Source organism: Rhyacophila brunnea, unplaced genomic scaffold, assembly GCF_057557595.1.
Source record: "Rhyacophila brunnea isolate RB1 unplaced genomic scaffold, BYU_Rbru_1.0 scaffold_3, whole genome shotgun sequence".
NCBI lineage: Eukaryota > Metazoa > Arthropoda > Insecta > Trichoptera > Rhyacophilidae > Rhyacophila > Rhyacophila brunnea.
In genome coordinates, this window is record NW_028232965.1 from 40070916 (window position 1) to 40091533 (window position 20618).

Genomic DNA, 20618 nt, shown 5'->3' on the forward strand with positions numbered 1-20618 from the left:
GACTGCATAAGGTATTTATGTTACATAAAATAGTATTCTTTTAAACCTCTCACTCTAATGTGTTAGAATATAGTCATACTTCAGTATATCCATGAGCAGTGGTGTTAAGATTTTTTATATTTATTATTTTTTAAATGCATTTAAAAACCATAAGTAAAATTAATGTTAACATTATATGGTGACATATTTACGATAAAAAAATATATTTTATAATCTTTGTGATCCCAAATTTGACAAGAACTTGGCATTTTATTATTAAACAAATGGGTACGATTAACAAATTTTAAGATAATTCTAAAGATACTGACTATAAGCTGTGTCTTTGACCATTCAAATGTGATAAACATTTTACGAATAATGGTTGCTTTATAATAATTATTGACCTAAGAATAAGGTAGTATTTTTTTTGAAATACGCCATTTCTATTGGCATTTCCCAGTGATTAAGCTACAACATACGGCCGTATCCATAAATTAACAAACAATAAATGAGTAGGGAGTAAGATCATGTTAACGCGCTTTAAAATTATATAAATAGATTATCTACAACGTTTAAGGAATGTCCAGGGTTATGCTCTGAAAATACGATAAAAGCTCCATTTTGACCTACGCTGAGTATGTGGGCCCTTTCTTCTTTGGACTTTGTTGTAGTGAAAATTATTATATAAACTATATTTTTCATTTAACCAATAATTCACAAGATTTAGTGGAACATTCTTCATTGAACATCCATTATTTGGAAACAAGACAGAAATAATATATTTATTAAAAAATCCTATCCTGTACTATATTTTTTAATTATTTAAGATATTTTTAGATATTCTAGTTTTTAGATTTCAATAAGTAGGTATCAAATAAGTCTAGCATTTTCCTGCCAACTAATCTTATTTTGTTTACCCTGCCTGATAAGTTTGCAACACTGTAAATGTTTATGTTGAGCTGAAGGCATAAAAAACCTATGGATAATGATGCAGACAAGAGTACGCGATCTGATAGCCAAATAGAAGTAGCCAATCTCATAAAATGGTAATGGGCCATAAATAGATAAAATCTGGATAGGTGTAGTCATACAAAGGTATCCAAGGGCATTTAAAAACCGCAAAGCCACCCTAGTACCCGTTAAATCGACGAAATTACGAATAAACGGGAGTAGGCAATAGAAGAGAAATAGGGACCGAGAAAAGTGGACGGATCTATATGGGATACCTTCTTCTCGCAGTAAATAGATTTCAGCTATTGATAGTAATGACGTACCCTTCAAAATATAGTAATACTTTGACCTTTTGACCTTTAGTAAATAGTCGACAACTTTATAATTGTTTTATAGAAAGTAATATAAAATATTTTAACAACAAAAGTAATGATAAACCGCTTTCCTGAACCAAAATAAATCTTCATCAATGGCACTCAAATCGATTGGGTCAACAACTATGTCTATCTTGGACTACAATAATGTCAATTGACGGTGGTATGTATGACGAGATTGTTGGCAGAATCAAACGATGTGTGCTACCGACATATACGTATGCACGTGACACATGGACTCTTAATGTAACAGACATAAATAATTACGCATGCTAATAAGCCTACAAATATTTAAAAAGAATTAGCTCAATAGATGGTCTAAATCTTGGCAGCCAGCTTTTTATATTATGAGAATAAACATTTTTTACTCTAAAAATGTATTTTTTTTGTTCAAATTTTTAATATAGACATATTTGTCGTATACGCGGTGTTTACATTTGCGTATATAAGTAGCTGGAATAAATGACAGGTGAGTGTCGACACACGCAAAATAAGTGGCTGATACAAATATACTTACTGTTTACACTAAGTGAATATGGTGTCGTACATAAATATGACGATATGAGTGTCAAATGTAAACGTACCATAAGATTTCCGTGGTTAATTTTGAAGAAATTGCAGTATTTCGCGATGTATATTTATTTGCCACAATTTCCATATTGTTTGGTAACAATATAATATGATTTTTATTTGACTGAGCGATTCAAACTGGTGATGTATGGAACTTATCGCAATTATTCCAACTTCTGCTTCATGTTGGGAATCTATTTCATATGTAAATAGAAGTTTATATTTACAAATCAAATAGATTTTAAAACAATGGTAAATTACATTTTAACATCAAACACGATATAACTTTTAAATTCGTGATTGAATGGTTCGTTAAACAAATTGTTACAGCTTTTATAAAGACAGTTTATTGGAGCGGCTGTTATTGGCATCCTTCAAAAACAGATTTAACCAACTTAGTATCCTTGGAAACTTTGCACTTTTGGTGTCCAACAAAGCAACAACGATCACTTTAAAGTTCAGTCTGTATAAACGTATTAAATTTATATTTCGCAATTACAGATGGAAGCTTTTATGCAATTAAGAGGGTAAACTTTTATCAAGAATTTGTAAAGCAAGATAATCTTACACAAATAGTGGGTACTTAGCTAAATCAGTAAAAATACATTATAAAATCAAATATTCTAATAATGTACCTAATAAACCACCAAAAATATACGTCTGGGCCGAAGTAGTAGTTACGGACTCATGTGAAAACGGCAGAGATAAATAATGCTACATAACATTTCATTCTACAAAATTTTAAAATTTAAAAATTCCACCACATCTACTCAACTACTGTGATTTAGATTTTTATCAGTAGGCAAGTGTCATAATATTTAGAATATATAACTTTCTCTCTCCCCTTCATATAAGATATTACTAATAATATTGTATTGTCGTATCAAATGCAAACTGGACGGTAGGAGGTCATCTGACAATACGAAACTATGATAGTTGGACGGATACCTATAGGTACACCTGTGGCCTAGAATAGGGGTAGATGGAAAACGTTTTTGGAGGAGGCTAGAACCTGCCTTGCATTATTGAGCCATTTATGACGACGTAGAAATGACGACTTTTGTTAAGCATTTCTAGTTTACAACATGAACGAAATACGTATGTATCGTAAATAAATACTTTCATAATATTATGGTGAATACCGAATGATATACTTAAGTAAGTATAAATTAAAAAAAATGTAAGAATATGTACATACTTATATTATAACATTGTACATTTTATATTTTATCTACAACCTTGAAAACATTTGGCATTATTCACTATCTGGCTGAACCCATCATCATCATAGTCATTTGTCTCCATCAATTAATTGCATATTATTGCCAAGTATTGTTTCCTTCCATTATGATATGAGAGTACTTTTATGACTTCCGGTCTGCCAATCGAAAATGTTTTCGACAAAATATTGGTATGAAAATACGCCGAAAACTTAAACTCATCTACGATTTCTATACCCTGCGGGTATGTATACGTACTGCATTATAGGAAATACTTGATTGTCATAGATAAATGCAGAACTATTAATTAGCATAATAACTAAACATGTTATCTATGGATTTATATAAACTATTTATAGGAAGTATTGTAACTGTCGGTGTATCCAAGCAAACGTGTTTCATTTGACTTTTACCACAGATAATATAATGATATAAACGAAAAAATGTATATGCGCAAAATGATCAAATAAGTGTAATAGCCTTGGGCAGAAGCATTGCGATATTGTTATCGATAACCGGCAAATAACAGCGAAATAAAACGGTAAAATGATGAATTCGCTTTCATTTTGTATGGAATCACAATAACTATTTAGAAGAAACAACACATTTATTTTATTGTTACAAAAGTTTTCAAATTTCGTTTATACAAGTGTTTTGGTGGGGAAGGAAATAAATTAATAAAAAACGGTAATTATGAACAACGTCAGAAGTGTATCTACATAATTATAAAAATCCTAGACAAAACCTTGTTCCAAATGGGTCATAAATCTACATTAGTTGTTGGTTTTAATGTCGGAAACCTCAAATTTCCGCCGTTTTAAGAAAGCTCCCCGATCGCACACAGAAACTTGCTTCGACTACAAAATAATTTATCGATGTGATTTTGTTGTCATTCACAAAACACAAGTAATTTAACATACCCCGCACATGGCGCCGCACATGGCGCCGCACAGTAGGAGAAAAGCCCAAAATCGTGGCCAAAACCTGAAATGACCCCTGATCTGAATAAAAATTGGCATACAAAGGCTTTGAAGGTCGCTGATTACGAATCCGAAAGCCAAATTATCGTAAACAAAATGACCGATCCAATATGGCGGACATGGATGTTAAAAAGGTGCCAGATCTTGACAAAAATTGGTATATACGGGTTTTCAAGGTCACTGATTACGAATCCGAAATCTAAATGATCGTTAACAAAATGGCCGATCCAATATGGCGGACATGGATGTTAAAAAGGTACCAGATCTTGACAAAAATTGGTATATACGGGTTTTTAAGATCGCTGATTACGAATCCGAAATCTAAACTATTGTAAACAAAATGGCCGATCCAAAATGGCGGACATGGATGTTAAAAAAGTATCAGATCATATCACGGCGCGCCGGTGTGATATTTTTAGAAAAAAACATCTGCTCGACGCGTATAACAAAATTCACTTAATAGAAAAATTATTCATGTGCAGAAACTTATTTTTCATTTGTTTTGGCTAGCAACGTGAGAGCACTGTCCCGATATGGTCTTGCCAGTGCGCGCGGAAGGGTGTTGCAACATTGTGCCAGTGCTTGATTTACGGCCATATCCCAGTCGAGACCATTTTAAATGTGCTACATATTAGTACCTATGAACTGAAATAAAGTGGAGATCTGAATAAATTATTGTCTTTAACGTCAGAAAAGTTAACTCAAATAATTAGAAGATAAAAAGAACTTTTTATATACCACATTTTTAAATTTGTGTTGAATCATATAAACTTGATAATTCTATGTATTAATAAATACTTTTTTTTGTACTTGATAGAAATACTGAATAAATATTATAGAATAGGTACTGAAATGTCATTTTGACATTACATATTGATTTGCATAGTAACGCACGTTTATATTAATAATTTAGTTGCTAGGACCCCCTTAGTAACCAATAATAGTGAGTAGTAAATATTACTTTAACGATTTTTTTCCGAAACATACAAAACAAAATTAACTGAAAATGAATTCAATTCTGCTTAAAGATAGCCAAAGGTATTAAAAGAATGCATTTTCGTCGTGTTCTGATATATTCTAAAAGTTTCAAATGTCTAGCTAGTCGGGAAGTTAGTCAAAAATCTTCAATCGTCCAATACAAATCTTAGATAAACAAGAAAAAAATTGTACTGGACACACAAAAATACGAGCTAATAAAAACGTGGTAAAAATCATGTAATTAGACGTAAAATATGTAAAATGGTGACTGATGAATATAAACGAGTTAGCAGTCAACTTTAATTTTATTATATTCAGTTAACACACGGAAATATATTTGAGATTATTTTATGAATGTACAAATGATAGAAAAGTACTTACAGTCAGAATCAAGAAAAATATCAAAAAAGTAAAAACGAAGGAAACTGACATCGGAACTAATAGCCACGTAAATATGTATTGTGTCACATTCTTGTCACAGAACTGCTAATTATGCGAACATTTATTAGCAATTATGTATTTAAGATCATGTTTCAAATTCCTTTAATATTAAAACCAATCTTTTGGAATTTTAATTTAATATATTAACCAAATTTTGACTAATTACAGCGATAACTCAATAATGATAAATGAGATGATTAAAGAGATAAACAAGTCACATTGGGTACAACTTTTTACTTAGATTTTTTTCCAATCTGTACGTTTCCAAATTATGTGGGTTTTACTAGATGAGTTTACTGCTGCGAAAATATTTTAAGCTTCGAATTAAACTGAAAAGCAAAATACGTACTTTCGTAAATACTGAGTTTCAAGGTGCTTGCACTTATCCCAGACCTATCGACTAAATACTTCTTATGGTATATGGTGACGGGTTCAAAATCTGGCGGTTCAAAAGTTCGTAGTATTTGTAGATTTTTTTATAGAAATGTTATACTTTACACCCGCTATATTTCGTGATGGTTCATTTTGGTGCTAACAAACAAGCCTCTCGCAATCCGCAATTACCCACTCAGCAGGTAATGAGATGGGGCATCTCGATTAAGGCTGCTGAGGGAAGGATCCCGTAATTGCGGTACGAGCGATTGCGTGCGGTCTGTGCAAAGAAAAAAAAGCTATTTTCTGCGTTATTTTTTTTACTGCTGCAAGCATAGTAAAGGAAAAGATTTACGATATAAGTGTTTATAAAATACAGTAGTTTGTTGTTGTTCTTCAGTACAGAGTAGATAAATATCTTGACAAATTATGCGTTATTAAAAATATAAATACGTAAAGATTCTTGAAACAGTTTTTTATAACCCTCGTCTATATTGTGATCTGAGCAAGAGCTTTACCAACTAAATTACCGGCGTAAGTGCTAAACAAAAGCATATAGATGCTGAGACTGTTCTAAATGATATATATTTAAAAAAAATGATACATTTATAAATCGTAGCCGGAACATCTAAACTCGCCTCGTCTGTCGCACAGCCATAAATCAAACCTTCTACGAACGTCGTTTCGATGTTGCATATGAAGACCGCGCACATATACCTAGCAACAGTCGCGCGTAACCTCTCGAAACGTATATCTTTGGATGTGGCGACGGTATAGGAATGAACAATTCGTAGGTATGAGTATGCGTTCTGTATATGATATGTTTAGATGCTTTTTTTTTAAACTAATAAGTTGCATTCGACCAATCTGCGGAGCTCCATTTCACATTTCGTCACATCGACTTATTTGACACGTTGGAGAGGAGACGATTTTTAATGTGCGAGCTGGCGTATGCATACATTCAGTCAAATATAGTGACCAAAAATCAAGGCTCGAAATGGATCGGAACGCACCGGAGCGCCGTTCCTGTTCGTGAAATCGGTAAAATTATCGCTCCGTCTCGTGGAAAAAATAATTTGACCGTCTGAGCCAGATAGGCCATATAATAGAAAATCTAACACACTTATTTTTATGAAATACACATTAAATTTGATAACTATGTCTTCTAACTATGATAACTATGTATTGTTCTTCAGAAAACTGTCGAGCGCTCCGGTTAGTAAACTTTTTCATTTCGAGCGCTGCCAAAAATATAGTATTAACACATATTTGGTTAGACTGAAATATTTTTATGCCGGTGACATTGACATCAAATACTGGGAGTAAATACTATCATATAAGTATTTTGGATCTTGAAAAAAAACGCCTGCAACAAAAATTACTGTCAATGTGAAGAGATATAAATAATATACGATTGTATTAAGAGGGTTGGACAGACCTTGTGATACTTTTAGGATAGACAACAGCGTTTTTGAGAGTGTTGTCTACCTGGGATCCTGAATTAACAGTGATAGTAGTCTATAAATTGAATTTTAAAAAAGAATTGTGTTACACAAATATCGCTTCGGTTTGACACAAAGGTGCTGTGTTTCACGACGTTGAACCGATACTTGAAAATGTATCTTTTACAAAACACTAATATGATCACGTGTGCTTCGGAGACCTGATGTATGAGTGTTTGTGCTCATTTGAGCTGAGCGTACTGCGTGGTATCTTTGGACCCATCAATAACACACATTTGCGTGGAGACGAAGATGCAATTACACAAGCTGGACCCCGCACATCGTACACTACACCAAATTGGACCACCTTATATGGTGGGATATGCACGAAGGATGAACGGGTCATGCATGGCAAAAAAACTGACATTCGGAAAGCCGAAAGTAAACGAATACGTGATCAACCTCGTACAAGATGTAGGGATAGCGTCATGTTGGATTTAAAGACCATGACCGTCTAAAACTTGAGGGATGCGATTTTTAACAGACTTGGATAAAAGCAAGTGCTGGAGAAAACAAAGATCCAAATAGAAAAAAGAAGAAGATATTATACATAAATGTGGTCCCGTGGCGCTAAAAATCTACATAAAAATCAAGCATTGCAAGCGACCTTCAACAATGAGAAAAAGTCAGACATATTAAATAATTATATTAACAATATTATCAACATAAAATCGAGCGACCATACAATACTTTAACATTAAAAAAAATATATATAAAAAGGATTATCAAAGTACCTACTCCTGAATTTTTTATCGTAATGTATAATAAATATATATTATATTATAATAATAAAAAAATGTTGTCTACACTGGAAATATTGTTGAATTATATATTTCAAGCGTATGACTTCTGCGCGTTGTCTAGGCTCATTTACAATGTTCGGATATATAATATACGTTCTTGTCAATAGGTTAAGTTTGATTTCTATGCCTACGGGACCAATTATATACATCACACTAATTAACATCTCTGATTTATAAAAAAATAAATTAATTACAATTGAAAACGACGTAATATAACGACATTCTACTTGGCTGTAAAGTTAAAACAAATAAACGGATTGTAAATAATCGTCTCGCGATAATTATTAATTTCGTGATATTTCATCATTTGACAAACTTTAAGTAAGGTTATTAAATTCAATATTATAAATATCATCTGAGAACAAATTAATAAAAAATAATTTTCAAACTCTCTTGAATGCGATGTAATAAAATTTATATTTGGCTCTTCAATAAAATTAAGGGTGCTTCAATTTAAATTGAATGGTGGTAAATATATAAATAGTGTGCTTGTTCTTATTTGGGACTACAGGTCAGAGAAAATTTTGACTAGGATCAGGAATGTCAGTTGTTTTGCCCTGTATAAGACGTCCCAACTGACGACTATATGGATCTCTTTTTTCCATACCTCATTGATCTATTCGAAGTTATCATGAACACCTTCCGTTCAACGGTTTTCAGCGTTATATATTTTAGTCATGTAGCAGGTTTTCGGACCATATACGATAACTAACCTTATCAGTTTATTGTACAGGATGCACTTCAAATGCCTAACTCAATATCTCATTACGCAGAATCATAAGAATATTATTAAGTTTTTTGTCGTTTAAAAAGACAGTATTATTAGTCACTTTGATCCTTGTGTGTATTTATCTGATATTAATATATACTCGTACAATTAATTAACATGTAATCATGAGTTAGTTCTTTTATTTTTTATTCTATTTCAAAGAAATATTAAAATATACTTATTTCTTTTATTTGGTTGCGTTATAAGCTCAGGATGAACACTGGATGCATCAAGCAAATTTCTCTCCTTCTACAGTTGTTGACTCTCAATATTTAAAAGTCTTTCTGTATAATAATTATTACCAAGTCATCGAATTTATGGTGTGCATATCTCGTTTCCATATCGCTCCACAAAACGCAATGTGCTATCGTCGGTACTTGTTTATTGTAATTAAGGCCATATTTAAATATTCATAATATTATGCAACAAAAAAAAAACATTATAATATGTAGGTAGGTACATGAAATTTTCGTTAATATTGATGAGAGATTTTAATATAACTAAAAGCTTGTCCAGATGACGTGTGATACACCGTGAGGGCATGTGGATGGCTCAATGAGGTCACACGTAGGTACGTGGAATGCGCGCGAGTTTTTACATGATAGTCAAATCGCGGCATCTGGACAAGGTCTAAAGACTATAATTTAAGAGGACCAATCTGTTTTTATGGAAATCTAAATGCAACATTTAATCGTGGATAATTGTCATACTTACTGAAATTTGCAACATAATTAAAATCGTATCTTAGATCGACTTACATATTGAATCTTAAAATAAACCGATATAATATGACCTGTTGTTAATACAAGATCACAATTAAAATGATTTATCTTAAAATTGATTATAACAATCATAAGTAATACATATTTTATGAGCTTGTCAATATTTCTCTTAATAAAAACGGCTTTAGAAAACAAAATAGAGCACCCTTATAATAATTAATAAATACATAAAGAAATCATTGTTAGTACAAAATTCAGTCAATTATATTAGTTAAATACGATGAAATATAAATGACAAACTAACAAGAAAAAATAAAATTTGTATTTCAAAAACTTAAGATTGTATTCTTAAGCTCACATTGTAATGTTGAAATGAGAAATATGTGCCAAGGAAATATTCTGTCAGACACAGATAACTTATATTTAATTAGTATGAGGATCAATCTTAATTATATGAGCGTGTGTCGCGTCCCCGTTTATTTTACAAACTTCTCCTTTTATGAAAAATTTGTAAGAAGTAACACATATTAAAGATGTTGTGTGTAAGCCATTACTCTGTTTTGTCACTCGGTTCCTCTCTTGCTGGCTTCCTGCCAAATGTTATTGTTTCAAATGTGAATACAGAAAGACTGGATTCTAAACATTAATATATTATAACGTGAGATTTGTGTTGACATAGCTAATCTATAATGTAATATTAACCTAATATTTATCTTCAAATATATGCTTCAAAGAGGCGTAATTGTGTTGTTAATTTATTTAGAGTAGTAATTGAGTGATACTTGCGTTGAGTAAACTCATTATAAAATGTAATTTGGTTATATTTTATGAATGTAATACAGAGCAATTTGTTATGTGTATTACATTCATAAAATTTTTGTACATATTATTGTAATCGTTCAGTAATGAAACAAAGTTGAAATGCAAATTGTCGTAGTTTTAGTATGCTTGCTGATGCGAAATTACGAGAGACGTTTGTCATTTGTCGCCATTTTTAGATTCGCGAGAATTGAGAATGCTTAATATCGATTTCTCAAGATTTCAAGAATTAAAAAGAATTTAATTTAAGGTATCACGTAGGTACACAATTTTTTTTTAATTACGTTGCAATATTCAGAAGTCGAAATCTTTTTAGGTCTACGGGGTAAAATTCCATCCGGAATAAAAATCTTTTTTTTTTATATTTTAAGTTTTTACATTTTATATCAGAAAATTACTGTTAAACTGTAGATTTTGTTTAGTGAAATGCTAAGTTGACAGCGCTACTTTTGTGTGTCAATTTTATTTTCAGATTATCATTGAAAATTTCTCTAAAATTGAGATTCTCAAAATGTATTAGCGAAAAAAATTAGAGAAACGAGAATCAATGTTTTGCATTATCTATTAATTATTGCATATATTAAGTATTTAATTTTAAAAAAAATCGATAATATAGTATGTATAACCATAATAGTGAAATCAACAATCTTAAACTGTTACCGAATGTATAAATTAATGGGCTGATTCACGTTGCAAGCTCACATGGTCTCATTTTAAGCCTCGATAAGCCTTACATAATCTTCTATAATAATTTACATATTAATAAGAGAACCTTGTCGAAGTCTTATATCATATTTTGGCTTCACTAGCATTGCTGGTAGAGATGGGTTTTGCAAACACGTTATTCATATATTATTGTTTTGCGGTTCCAGCATTTAAAACAGATTACTCGACACAATTGGACGAAGTTATGCAAAAAACCACCATCCCACATTTTACAGATAGATTTTTTGTAATATTAGATAATATATTATTAGATATAATAGATTTTGTTTTATTATTGATGAATTATTTTATAAATTTAAAATTAAAAACATAGATTCGGTTCTTAAAAAATACTAAAATTTTAAATATAATTTAAATGGTAAAGTAAGATTTTTTCAATTTGATTAAAATTCTCTATACTACCTACCTCATCAGTCCATATTTAATATTTGGGCGTATAAATTGGTGAAACGAATGCTAAATTTAATGCCATTTAAAGTGTATGCTAGAAGTCTTCCAGGACCAATGGCATGAATAGAAAGACACTATACAGTGTTATCATTTCGCTAATATTTTCCCCTTCAATTTTTCAATAAAAAAATATATCCCTACAGTACACATCCAGCTTCACATTTTTCCCTAATATCTTTTAATTATACACATCCAAATAATCTAGGGTATTACATTAGTCCGATTATTCGCTTCTATAGAACTGTGAATCATTATTGCGGTTGAGAAGAGTTATTATATTCTCTCGTCTAAACATAAACCGTTCATAAAAATTGAATAATAATTATTGTATTACTAGCTTCTTTAATAATTAATGATGTATATGTTGATCTATTGTTAGTACCGTCACATATTTAAATTTTAACGCTATATTTTTATTCATCGTCCATCTTTACATCACTTTTCGTCAGGATTACCATTTGAAGTTTAGTAATTTAATAATTTAGTGTTTTGTCCAAAATAAATACTAAGTTTACTTATTATACATATATATATATATACATTCTAATAGATTTAAGTGTTGTACTATTCTAGTTTTCCATTAGAATTATCCATTAAAATTTAAATTCAAATTCCATCAAGTACCTTCGGTCGATAGTATTAATATTAGATAATTATATACATATTATATTTATAGCCCACGGTGGCCACGCGGCTTAAGCGTTGGACTATCACGCCGTAGGCCCCAGGTTCGAATCCTGGGTCTGGCAAGTACACATATTGTTTTTCAATTTGTGTGTGAGTCAGGGTATGGACTTAATAGGTTGAGCAAGTGGCTGACATCCATTCCTCGTAAAAACAATTTTTGTTAATACAAACCTCTACTCTGTGGAGGCCCATATGATCCTATTAGAATTGGACATGGTCGAAAAAAATATATACATATTTGATTAATAAAATATTTTATGAACTTCTACACTATATTACATTCTGAGGATGTATATATTTAGATAATATTAATTTAGTTATACACCTATGTGAATTAAGTATTTAATTGTTTTACGTCATTCTCGAACATACGCATACGAACCAGCGCTCGGAATGGACAGGAACGCACCGGAGCGCCGTTGTGGTTCGTGGAATTCCAAAATATACCGTTCCGGCTCGTGGATTCATTTAAAATTGCGTTGCGGTTCGTTAGATTGAGATAATTATATATGAATGTATCTTTTAAAGTTTTTCTCAAAATTAAAAATTAACGAAGTTATGTTATGCCGGGCGTGCAAGGGTTAAAAATAAAAATTATGACATCCCTAAATTTCTTTCAACCTTCTTATTTTGTGTCGATATGTCCATGCCTAAATGCATTGTCTAAATAACAAGAAACAACCAGCTGCAAGCGTAAATTACTTTATTACCCAAAAAAATGTGCCTTGCTGACACTATTTGAAAACTCTTAAAAAATAAAGTATACATTGTTTAATAATTTCTAAAGGATGAAACATTTCAAATCTCAATACAATCTTGCCTTTGACTTACGCATTGTTAATTTACTTACCTACTAATTTATTATATTATTTTATTCGGAGTGACAAAAATTATTACTTCGCCATTTATTTTCGGGTGAATGAATTGTGTTTTCGATGGTTAAATTAGTACAAAAAAGTTTGATAATTTGACTCGTGCAATCCGCTATAATATTCCTATTAGTTGCCTTTTAAAATATTTTGTATTATTTAAGATATAAATACGTTTCTAAACAAAATTGTTTATATTATTAGTTTGGTGTTTTTTTGCTACATTCTAGTAAGTTTTGTGTTTTAATTTTAACTGTGTGTTTAACTTGATTTTTTAATAAAAAATTGTTCTAAAAGTTGGTCAAAAATGTCATCAGGCGAAACGTGTTAACCGAAACTATTGAAAAATATTTTGTCGCAGGTAACGTAACGCTGGCCACATACCTACACAATTTGATCATTTAAAAAATGATATTGAGTGGTTATTTATAAAAATAATGAAGGTATAATAAAGTAGTAGGTAATTCGTGTAAATCTGCTAAAACCACATTACATTACATTAGGAATTCACTCCAATAACCATTGAAGTGGCAACAGATGGTATTCATCTCAACAATTAACTTTTCTTAAAAAAAGCTTATGACGTGTCGTAAACCCCTCTTTTTACGATGTTTACATTTGTTTTGTAATTTACATTATTGTTGAATTGCGACTATATTACAATAAATCTTGTGATATAACTACTACATTCATTCATTTATTTGCCATAGGTCATGATGAGTACCTGTGGATGAATACTTTCCTTATAATAGGCTTTATAATATAATATTTTAAAAAGTCTATTATGTTAAATTCGCTTTTTCTTCGTAACACTAAGTGGATAATCACCCTTACAATTATCGTTTTTAATAAGTACTTTCCTGTGGGATACAAATTCGCCATTTTTACATACTTAATTATATTATTACATATATACCTATATACTATTGTCGCTGGTATCCAAACTGATTTAAGATAATTCTGGCCACACGCACAATTTGATAATTTTGTGGATATTTATAAAAATAATGAAGGCTTAATTACGTAGTAGGTACTTCGTTTAAATCTGCTAAAACATTAGGAATTCTTTCCGGTGGACAATACAGTGGCAACATCTGTTCTGTGATTCAATAATTATTATTATCTCAACAACTTGACTTGTGTTAAAAAAATATTTATGATAAGTCGTAAGCCCCAATTTTCACAATGAATAATGAATGATTTTTTCTACAAAAATGTGTTTGGGCCATTGATGGTTTGGGCAGAAAATATTGAATAGCCTTCTGCAGAGTTTATTTATTTGGGACGTTCCTATTGTATTACAATTATTATTACATGTATTGTAGCTTGTGACTTTAAAAATAATAGAAATAATACATAGGTAGTGTGGAGAGAACTTTTACTTAATTTTTGTTTGTAAATTTGTTTAAAAAAAATATAGGAATATCCTTTAATAAAAATGTACGACTATCATAATATCTGTATTGTATGTAGGTACCTATTATCATTTCCATGGCAATAATAACGTGAGTAGGGAAGGACAAACAATATAGATTGAATCGTTTAGAATAAGTAGGTACTAACAAATTAGGTACCTATGTGTCCAGTGCGGACATCTAATTATCTTAGGTGGTGTTAGTCATAGATTATTAAATAAATACGGTGGTAGATGTATATTACAATAATTGTAACCAAAGCATCACCATTGTAACATAACATGCATACAATACAATATTAGTCCTTATAATGTTGAATATAGTAGGTACTAATTAATGACAATTTTATATTATTCTATAAGAATCGCACTTAGCAACCTGAGTTTCACCTTCCGTCATGTTTTATCTTATATAAATGAAAATGACACACCATTGGTAATTTAATTACAAATAATGCTATGTTTACGTTGTTTGGATGACTTGAAACTTTTATTAGATGTAGGTACGGCCTTCTTATAGTGGAGAAGGTTCAAAATAAATCTTTGAGAATCCTTTAAAGCTGTGTGGATAGTGGATACTATCCATGGTTTTATCCGATTGATTTCTCAAGACGTATGCTTACATACTGTATTCTGAAAGTTAAAAAGAGAGCTAGGTATTTAGGCTACGTACTTTTTCCAACTTATATCTACCCAGTACAAATGAGAACTCTGCCATTATTGGTACTTAGTATTGATTTTATTATATATTATTTTATAACTTTCTTGATAATCTAAGTTGTTTGTTCTGCCAAGGTGCAATAATTGCTAATGATAATTGGGCAGGAAATAACTATGTTCAACCAAATCGCTTCGGATAATCGTATATTCCACCTGCGTGAGAACGAGTTTATGTGAACGCTATTTTATAAATTCTTGGTATAGGTAGGCACTTACTGTTTTTTCTAATACTATTTCTTTATTTTTTAAACACTATTTTAATACTATTTCTTGATGTTTGATATTCTGTGCTCGTATTTAAATGGAATTTGTAAAATTTTCTATAACTACGTAAATATTTTTTTAATTTGAATCTATAAGGTACTTATGTGGATATGTTGTTTGTTATGACTAATTAATTACAAACTTATCTATCCCAAATGAGACAGTAAGTTATAATCAGTGACGAGTGGTGGTAGAGGTATCATGCACTGGTTATAGTGGTAGATAAAGTAAAAATAAAGAATAATACAATTTTTGACGGTATACTTTGTTAAAACAAGATTATTTCGCCTGCGGCGCTGACAATCCTTACCAACCTGCCCAATATAGATCCACGTAAGAAGTTTAAAGTTTATTGTTGCATTTTTATATCAAAAGTACGTACGTACGTAAAGAAAGGATTAGCATAAGTACTTAGTTTCGGAAAATTATACAGCGTTCCTGTTCGTGAAATTTTCCATTTCGAGCACTGATACGAACAGTATGCGAGAAACGGTTATTCAACTGAGAGTTTATTAATCTGTAAACTGCTTGATTGAAGGGTTTGATATCGACCAATCATTATAATTAATATAGTATGATACGTTCGAGTGACGAATACTTAATTAGTACAAAATATATGAAACTATATGAAATAAGAAACCAAAAATGGAAACAGAATGTGTAAAAAAAATATCTAATTGTCTTTTGTGTGATGGTTCCTTTCAGTATAATACCATCGATTGTGTATCGCACAGATGGATCGTAAAGACGATCACAAGCGTACAGCATTTGACAATAACGACACAAAGTTTAGTAATGATGCTAACCGTTGCCCATCCAAAAAATATGCTTTTTCAATAAACTCTTATGAATTTTCTGAACGACTGTTTTTATCATTTTATTTCATATTAATTCTGAGAATATTACTTTGTATGCATAGTAGATCTATAAATAATGATACATCATATTATTATTGTATTATAATACTTTCTATATAGGTAGAAAATTCCATGAATCACTATTTTAGTCCAAAACGAAATATAATAAACTAGACCCTTCATAATAATATTATCGTAGGTTGTAGCTATTGGACTTACAGTTGGCTGTGATATATTGTCATAATCTATATTTAATTTTTCATGTCTTTGCATTTCATTTGTATTCGAATATGTTTTAATAACAAAACGTTTCGACGAAAAACGATTCAACGAATTGTGAAAAGTTGAGGAAATGTTGATTTTTACTATACGCAACAATATCCCACATTTTTGTTGGGAAAGAGTATATTTATGTTTTCATTAACTCCAAGATCCCGGAATCAGTACCGGAATAGGAAATCTCTGAATTCAAATCCGGGATTGCAATCCACACTACCTATACCAAATATATATTATTTTGACTCAATGTATACAAATTTACATATATAATTTAAACCAGATTACTACTGTTTTGCGAAATCATAAATAACTTACAAACGCGATAGGAAAATCTTGGTTGAAAAAGCGTTGTAAAATTTGTGTCAACACAGTTTTAGAAAAATGAAGTTATTTTTTATCATTTATTATGGGCTCGGGCGATAAATCTTGAAAGATGATAATATCGTTAGACACTACGAACTTTTTCATGCATTTTTAAGAAAATCTTCGAGGCTAATGTATTTATCAGCCCACATTTTTAATACTTTGATAGATTCGTTAGAATTATATGCTCATTGTTGATTTATTAAACCATTTTAAAATAAAAACAACGTTGTCTATAAACTAAAACCGTCGTGATTAATATTTGGAAATAAAATCTTTTCTATTTGTACTCCGACATAAATACGGTTACATCTGTCCAAGACAGATCTCTTTTTGAGAGTAGTATAATTTATTTTTTGTTTAAATACTCTATATTTTATTTTTCCAATCTGTAGAAACCATCATAAACAAACAAACATAAATAGAGGTCTTTGTAGGAAGCCTCCATTTATTCAAACATAATTTTATTTATAGTTTTGAATAAGCTCTCGACTTCCATCGTTTGTATATTTCAATAGTTATAATAATATTTAAAAATCATTATAAAACGTATAGTCATGGAAATAAAATTTGATTAAAAGTATTAAGTATTCATTAGAATTTATTCGTACCTATAGAAAAAATGTATTTAAATGTTCATTAAATATTCATTAATGATATCTAACCATTTAATAAAATCCGTCTATGTACACCCAGAATGGCCACGTTGTGGGCCCCAAGTTTGAATTCTGGGTCTAGAAAGTATGAAGACATTTTATTTTTCAATTTGTCTATGATTCAGAGTATGTACCTTATTATAGGTTGAGCATGTATCTGGCATCCATTTCTCGTAAAAACAAAATCTGTTAATAAAAACCTCTACTCTGGGGAGGCCCATATGATCTTATTAGGATCGGAAATGTAATATGTATTCTAAAAGTTATCTATCACTTGGGAGTATTTTCAAATTTTAAATCATTTCTTTGCAGCTTGTATGGGCGGGCTGAGTGTTGGTGTGTCCTTGGCGACTGCGCCACTGGTGGTGGCAATATGCAGAAGAAAATCTACTCGACTGACTGCAGTTCTCGGAGGACTTCTCCTCGCACTTGCTTGCCTCTTCACCTCATTCGCTGTGCAACTGCATCAAGTTATGCTGAGTTATGGTAAGATAATCAAAACTATTTTCATAGTTTAAAAGTTTATTAGATCGAAAGCACCCTCTTATATAATATATTCTCGTACATCCATAATTTATCTGGGGTATGAAAATTATTATAATGTAGGTACTCATCGAAAGTTTGAATAAAAATTGGACTACCCAAAGTATAAATTTCATACACTTCACAAATATAATATTGAGAAGCACTTTCCGGAACGCTTTCAACATAACTTTGAAGGACTTTTCTCTTTGGTGTTACGCATCGACATATACCTGGAAACATGGAAGGTCCTAGAAAGAAATGCACATTTCCTTAGATCAAATATATCTAATGTATTATGTTATAATATTTTTCTCGTCATAACAATTCAAAATAATAAAACATTTATTACGTAAGCCGTGTTAAGTTCCCATAATTAAACAATGATAATAAACTTCCTCAGAATTCACCCAACACCTACAACGAATAGTTGTAAAGGGAATGTTAATAATAATGAAGCGTTTTAACAATGCCTTCCTTACTCACGGATTTTTTTTTTGTGTATGTACTATACTATATTGTTTATTTTAATAGTTATAGATATACTTTCACCAGTGTTAAACAGCGACTACATAATTACTTCAAATATAATAAAACAACGAATATCTTTACAAAATTATCATTATATCATATTATAAAGTATTATACACTAAATTCATACAATACGTGATATTTTATACTTCTAGCACTAGTTCCCAATATTTTTCGTCTAGTGACCTTTAGTAGAGTTTAGTAACACATTAAAATAATTAAACACATAATAATCAACAATTGAAAAATACGTAAAGGTACGTATCATCATGGGTAGGGAGCTCGTGATCTATAAAGTATCATAGTATACATATTTTGTATTAACCAAACAATTAGATAGTGCTAAATTATTGGTAACTGGTAACTTTTGCATTAAATGACAGCCTATATTGACTTTTGCATTGGTTAGTTAGCTACTTATACGTACGTATTTTTATGTGATTATTTATCTAAATTTAATTATGATTATTTATTGCATAAAAACGTTTGTTGCACTTGAATAGCTCGACCAAAATATATGTATTAGTGCATACTAAATATCTGCAATGGGATATGGGTTGCGGATAATTTAATCATTAGTTTCAGCAAACCTATTATAATGTTTTACTTTCATAATATATAAACTTTTTCTAGAGTCTAGACTCTTGACTCTGGATCAACAGTCTTTGTTATTTGTATTATGTTAAAAATATTAAATAACTCTCACATGTTAATATAATAAAAAATGATTGCCTGTTTCTATTAATTTTCAATAAAAGTGGTAGGTATGTGTTGAAGTGAAATGCTCTAATATCGGGTACTGATTATATCCCAAATCGCTAATACATCCAGCTTCTAAGAATAATATTATCGTTAGTTTATTTATTGCTATGATAAGCTCAGTGTTACATGAATAATTCAGTTTCATGTGGTCCAGTAATAGTTTCATTGGAATATTATCGAGATAATAATATTAGTACAACAAACGTATTTGTTTGACCGTAATAGTAATTTAAATCTAGTAGAGGATAATAAAATATTCGTAATAGACATCCGGAGTATTTGTGTAATCATGATTGTATTATTTGCTCAATGAGAAAGCCCTTAATATTGTATTTGTATTTACTTGTTCTTTGATAAATACAAACCTTTGTTTTAACTCAGAAATATTGCTATTTGCGCAATTTAATCTTGAATACTAATTATGTTTTAATAAAAAACATACAATTTAATTAATTTTGATTTTCGGCATCTCTTTTATTAATATCAAAAGAGGGCCGTATAAGGGCTGTCACTGTTTTATTACAACCGGATGAATTCTTTTCGAAATTCTGTTTGAAATATTAAATATTAATTAATAATATCTTTGATCTTTGGCGAATTTGTGATGAGTGTAAATATTTCGATAAATACACAGTTCTATATTATAATGTTATGAGCTTTGTCAAATAATATTATACAATTTCGTATTAATGATTATTTTCTTATTTTATATTGATGTTTAAATGAAGCTTTTAAGCTATGTGTAGAGTCGTTCTAATAGGAGCATCTGGCGATAAAATACGAAGCATGTAGTTAGTGATTTGATTTACTTATGTGTATCTAAAAGTCTACGATGGCTGAGTGGCTATCGCGTCGGTTTATAATGTCGTCGGTCCCAGGTTCAAATCCTGAGTTTGGAAAATACACATATTATTTTTCAATGTATGTTTGGAGTCAGAGTATGGACCTACTAGGTTAAGCATATGAATAATATCCATTTATCGTAAAAATAAATGACAAACCCCCAACTTTTGTGGAGGCCCATACAGTCTTTTTAGG

The 20618-nt window shown here is 30.6% G+C and overlaps 1 protein-coding gene across 1 annotated transcript in view; it reads left to right on the forward strand.

The window, feature by feature from the left end:
- The window catches only part of LOC147068358 (monocarboxylate transporter 10-like), a 258462-nt gene that overhangs the window by 227648 nt on the left and 10196 nt on the right, over positions 1-20618 (forward strand). Inside the window, exon 4 of the mRNA XM_085952973.1 lies at positions 18078-18251. Within this exon, the coding sequence (XP_085809099.1) occupies positions 18078-18251 (174 nt within the window). The remainder of the gene's footprint in view (positions 1-18077; positions 18252-20618) is intronic.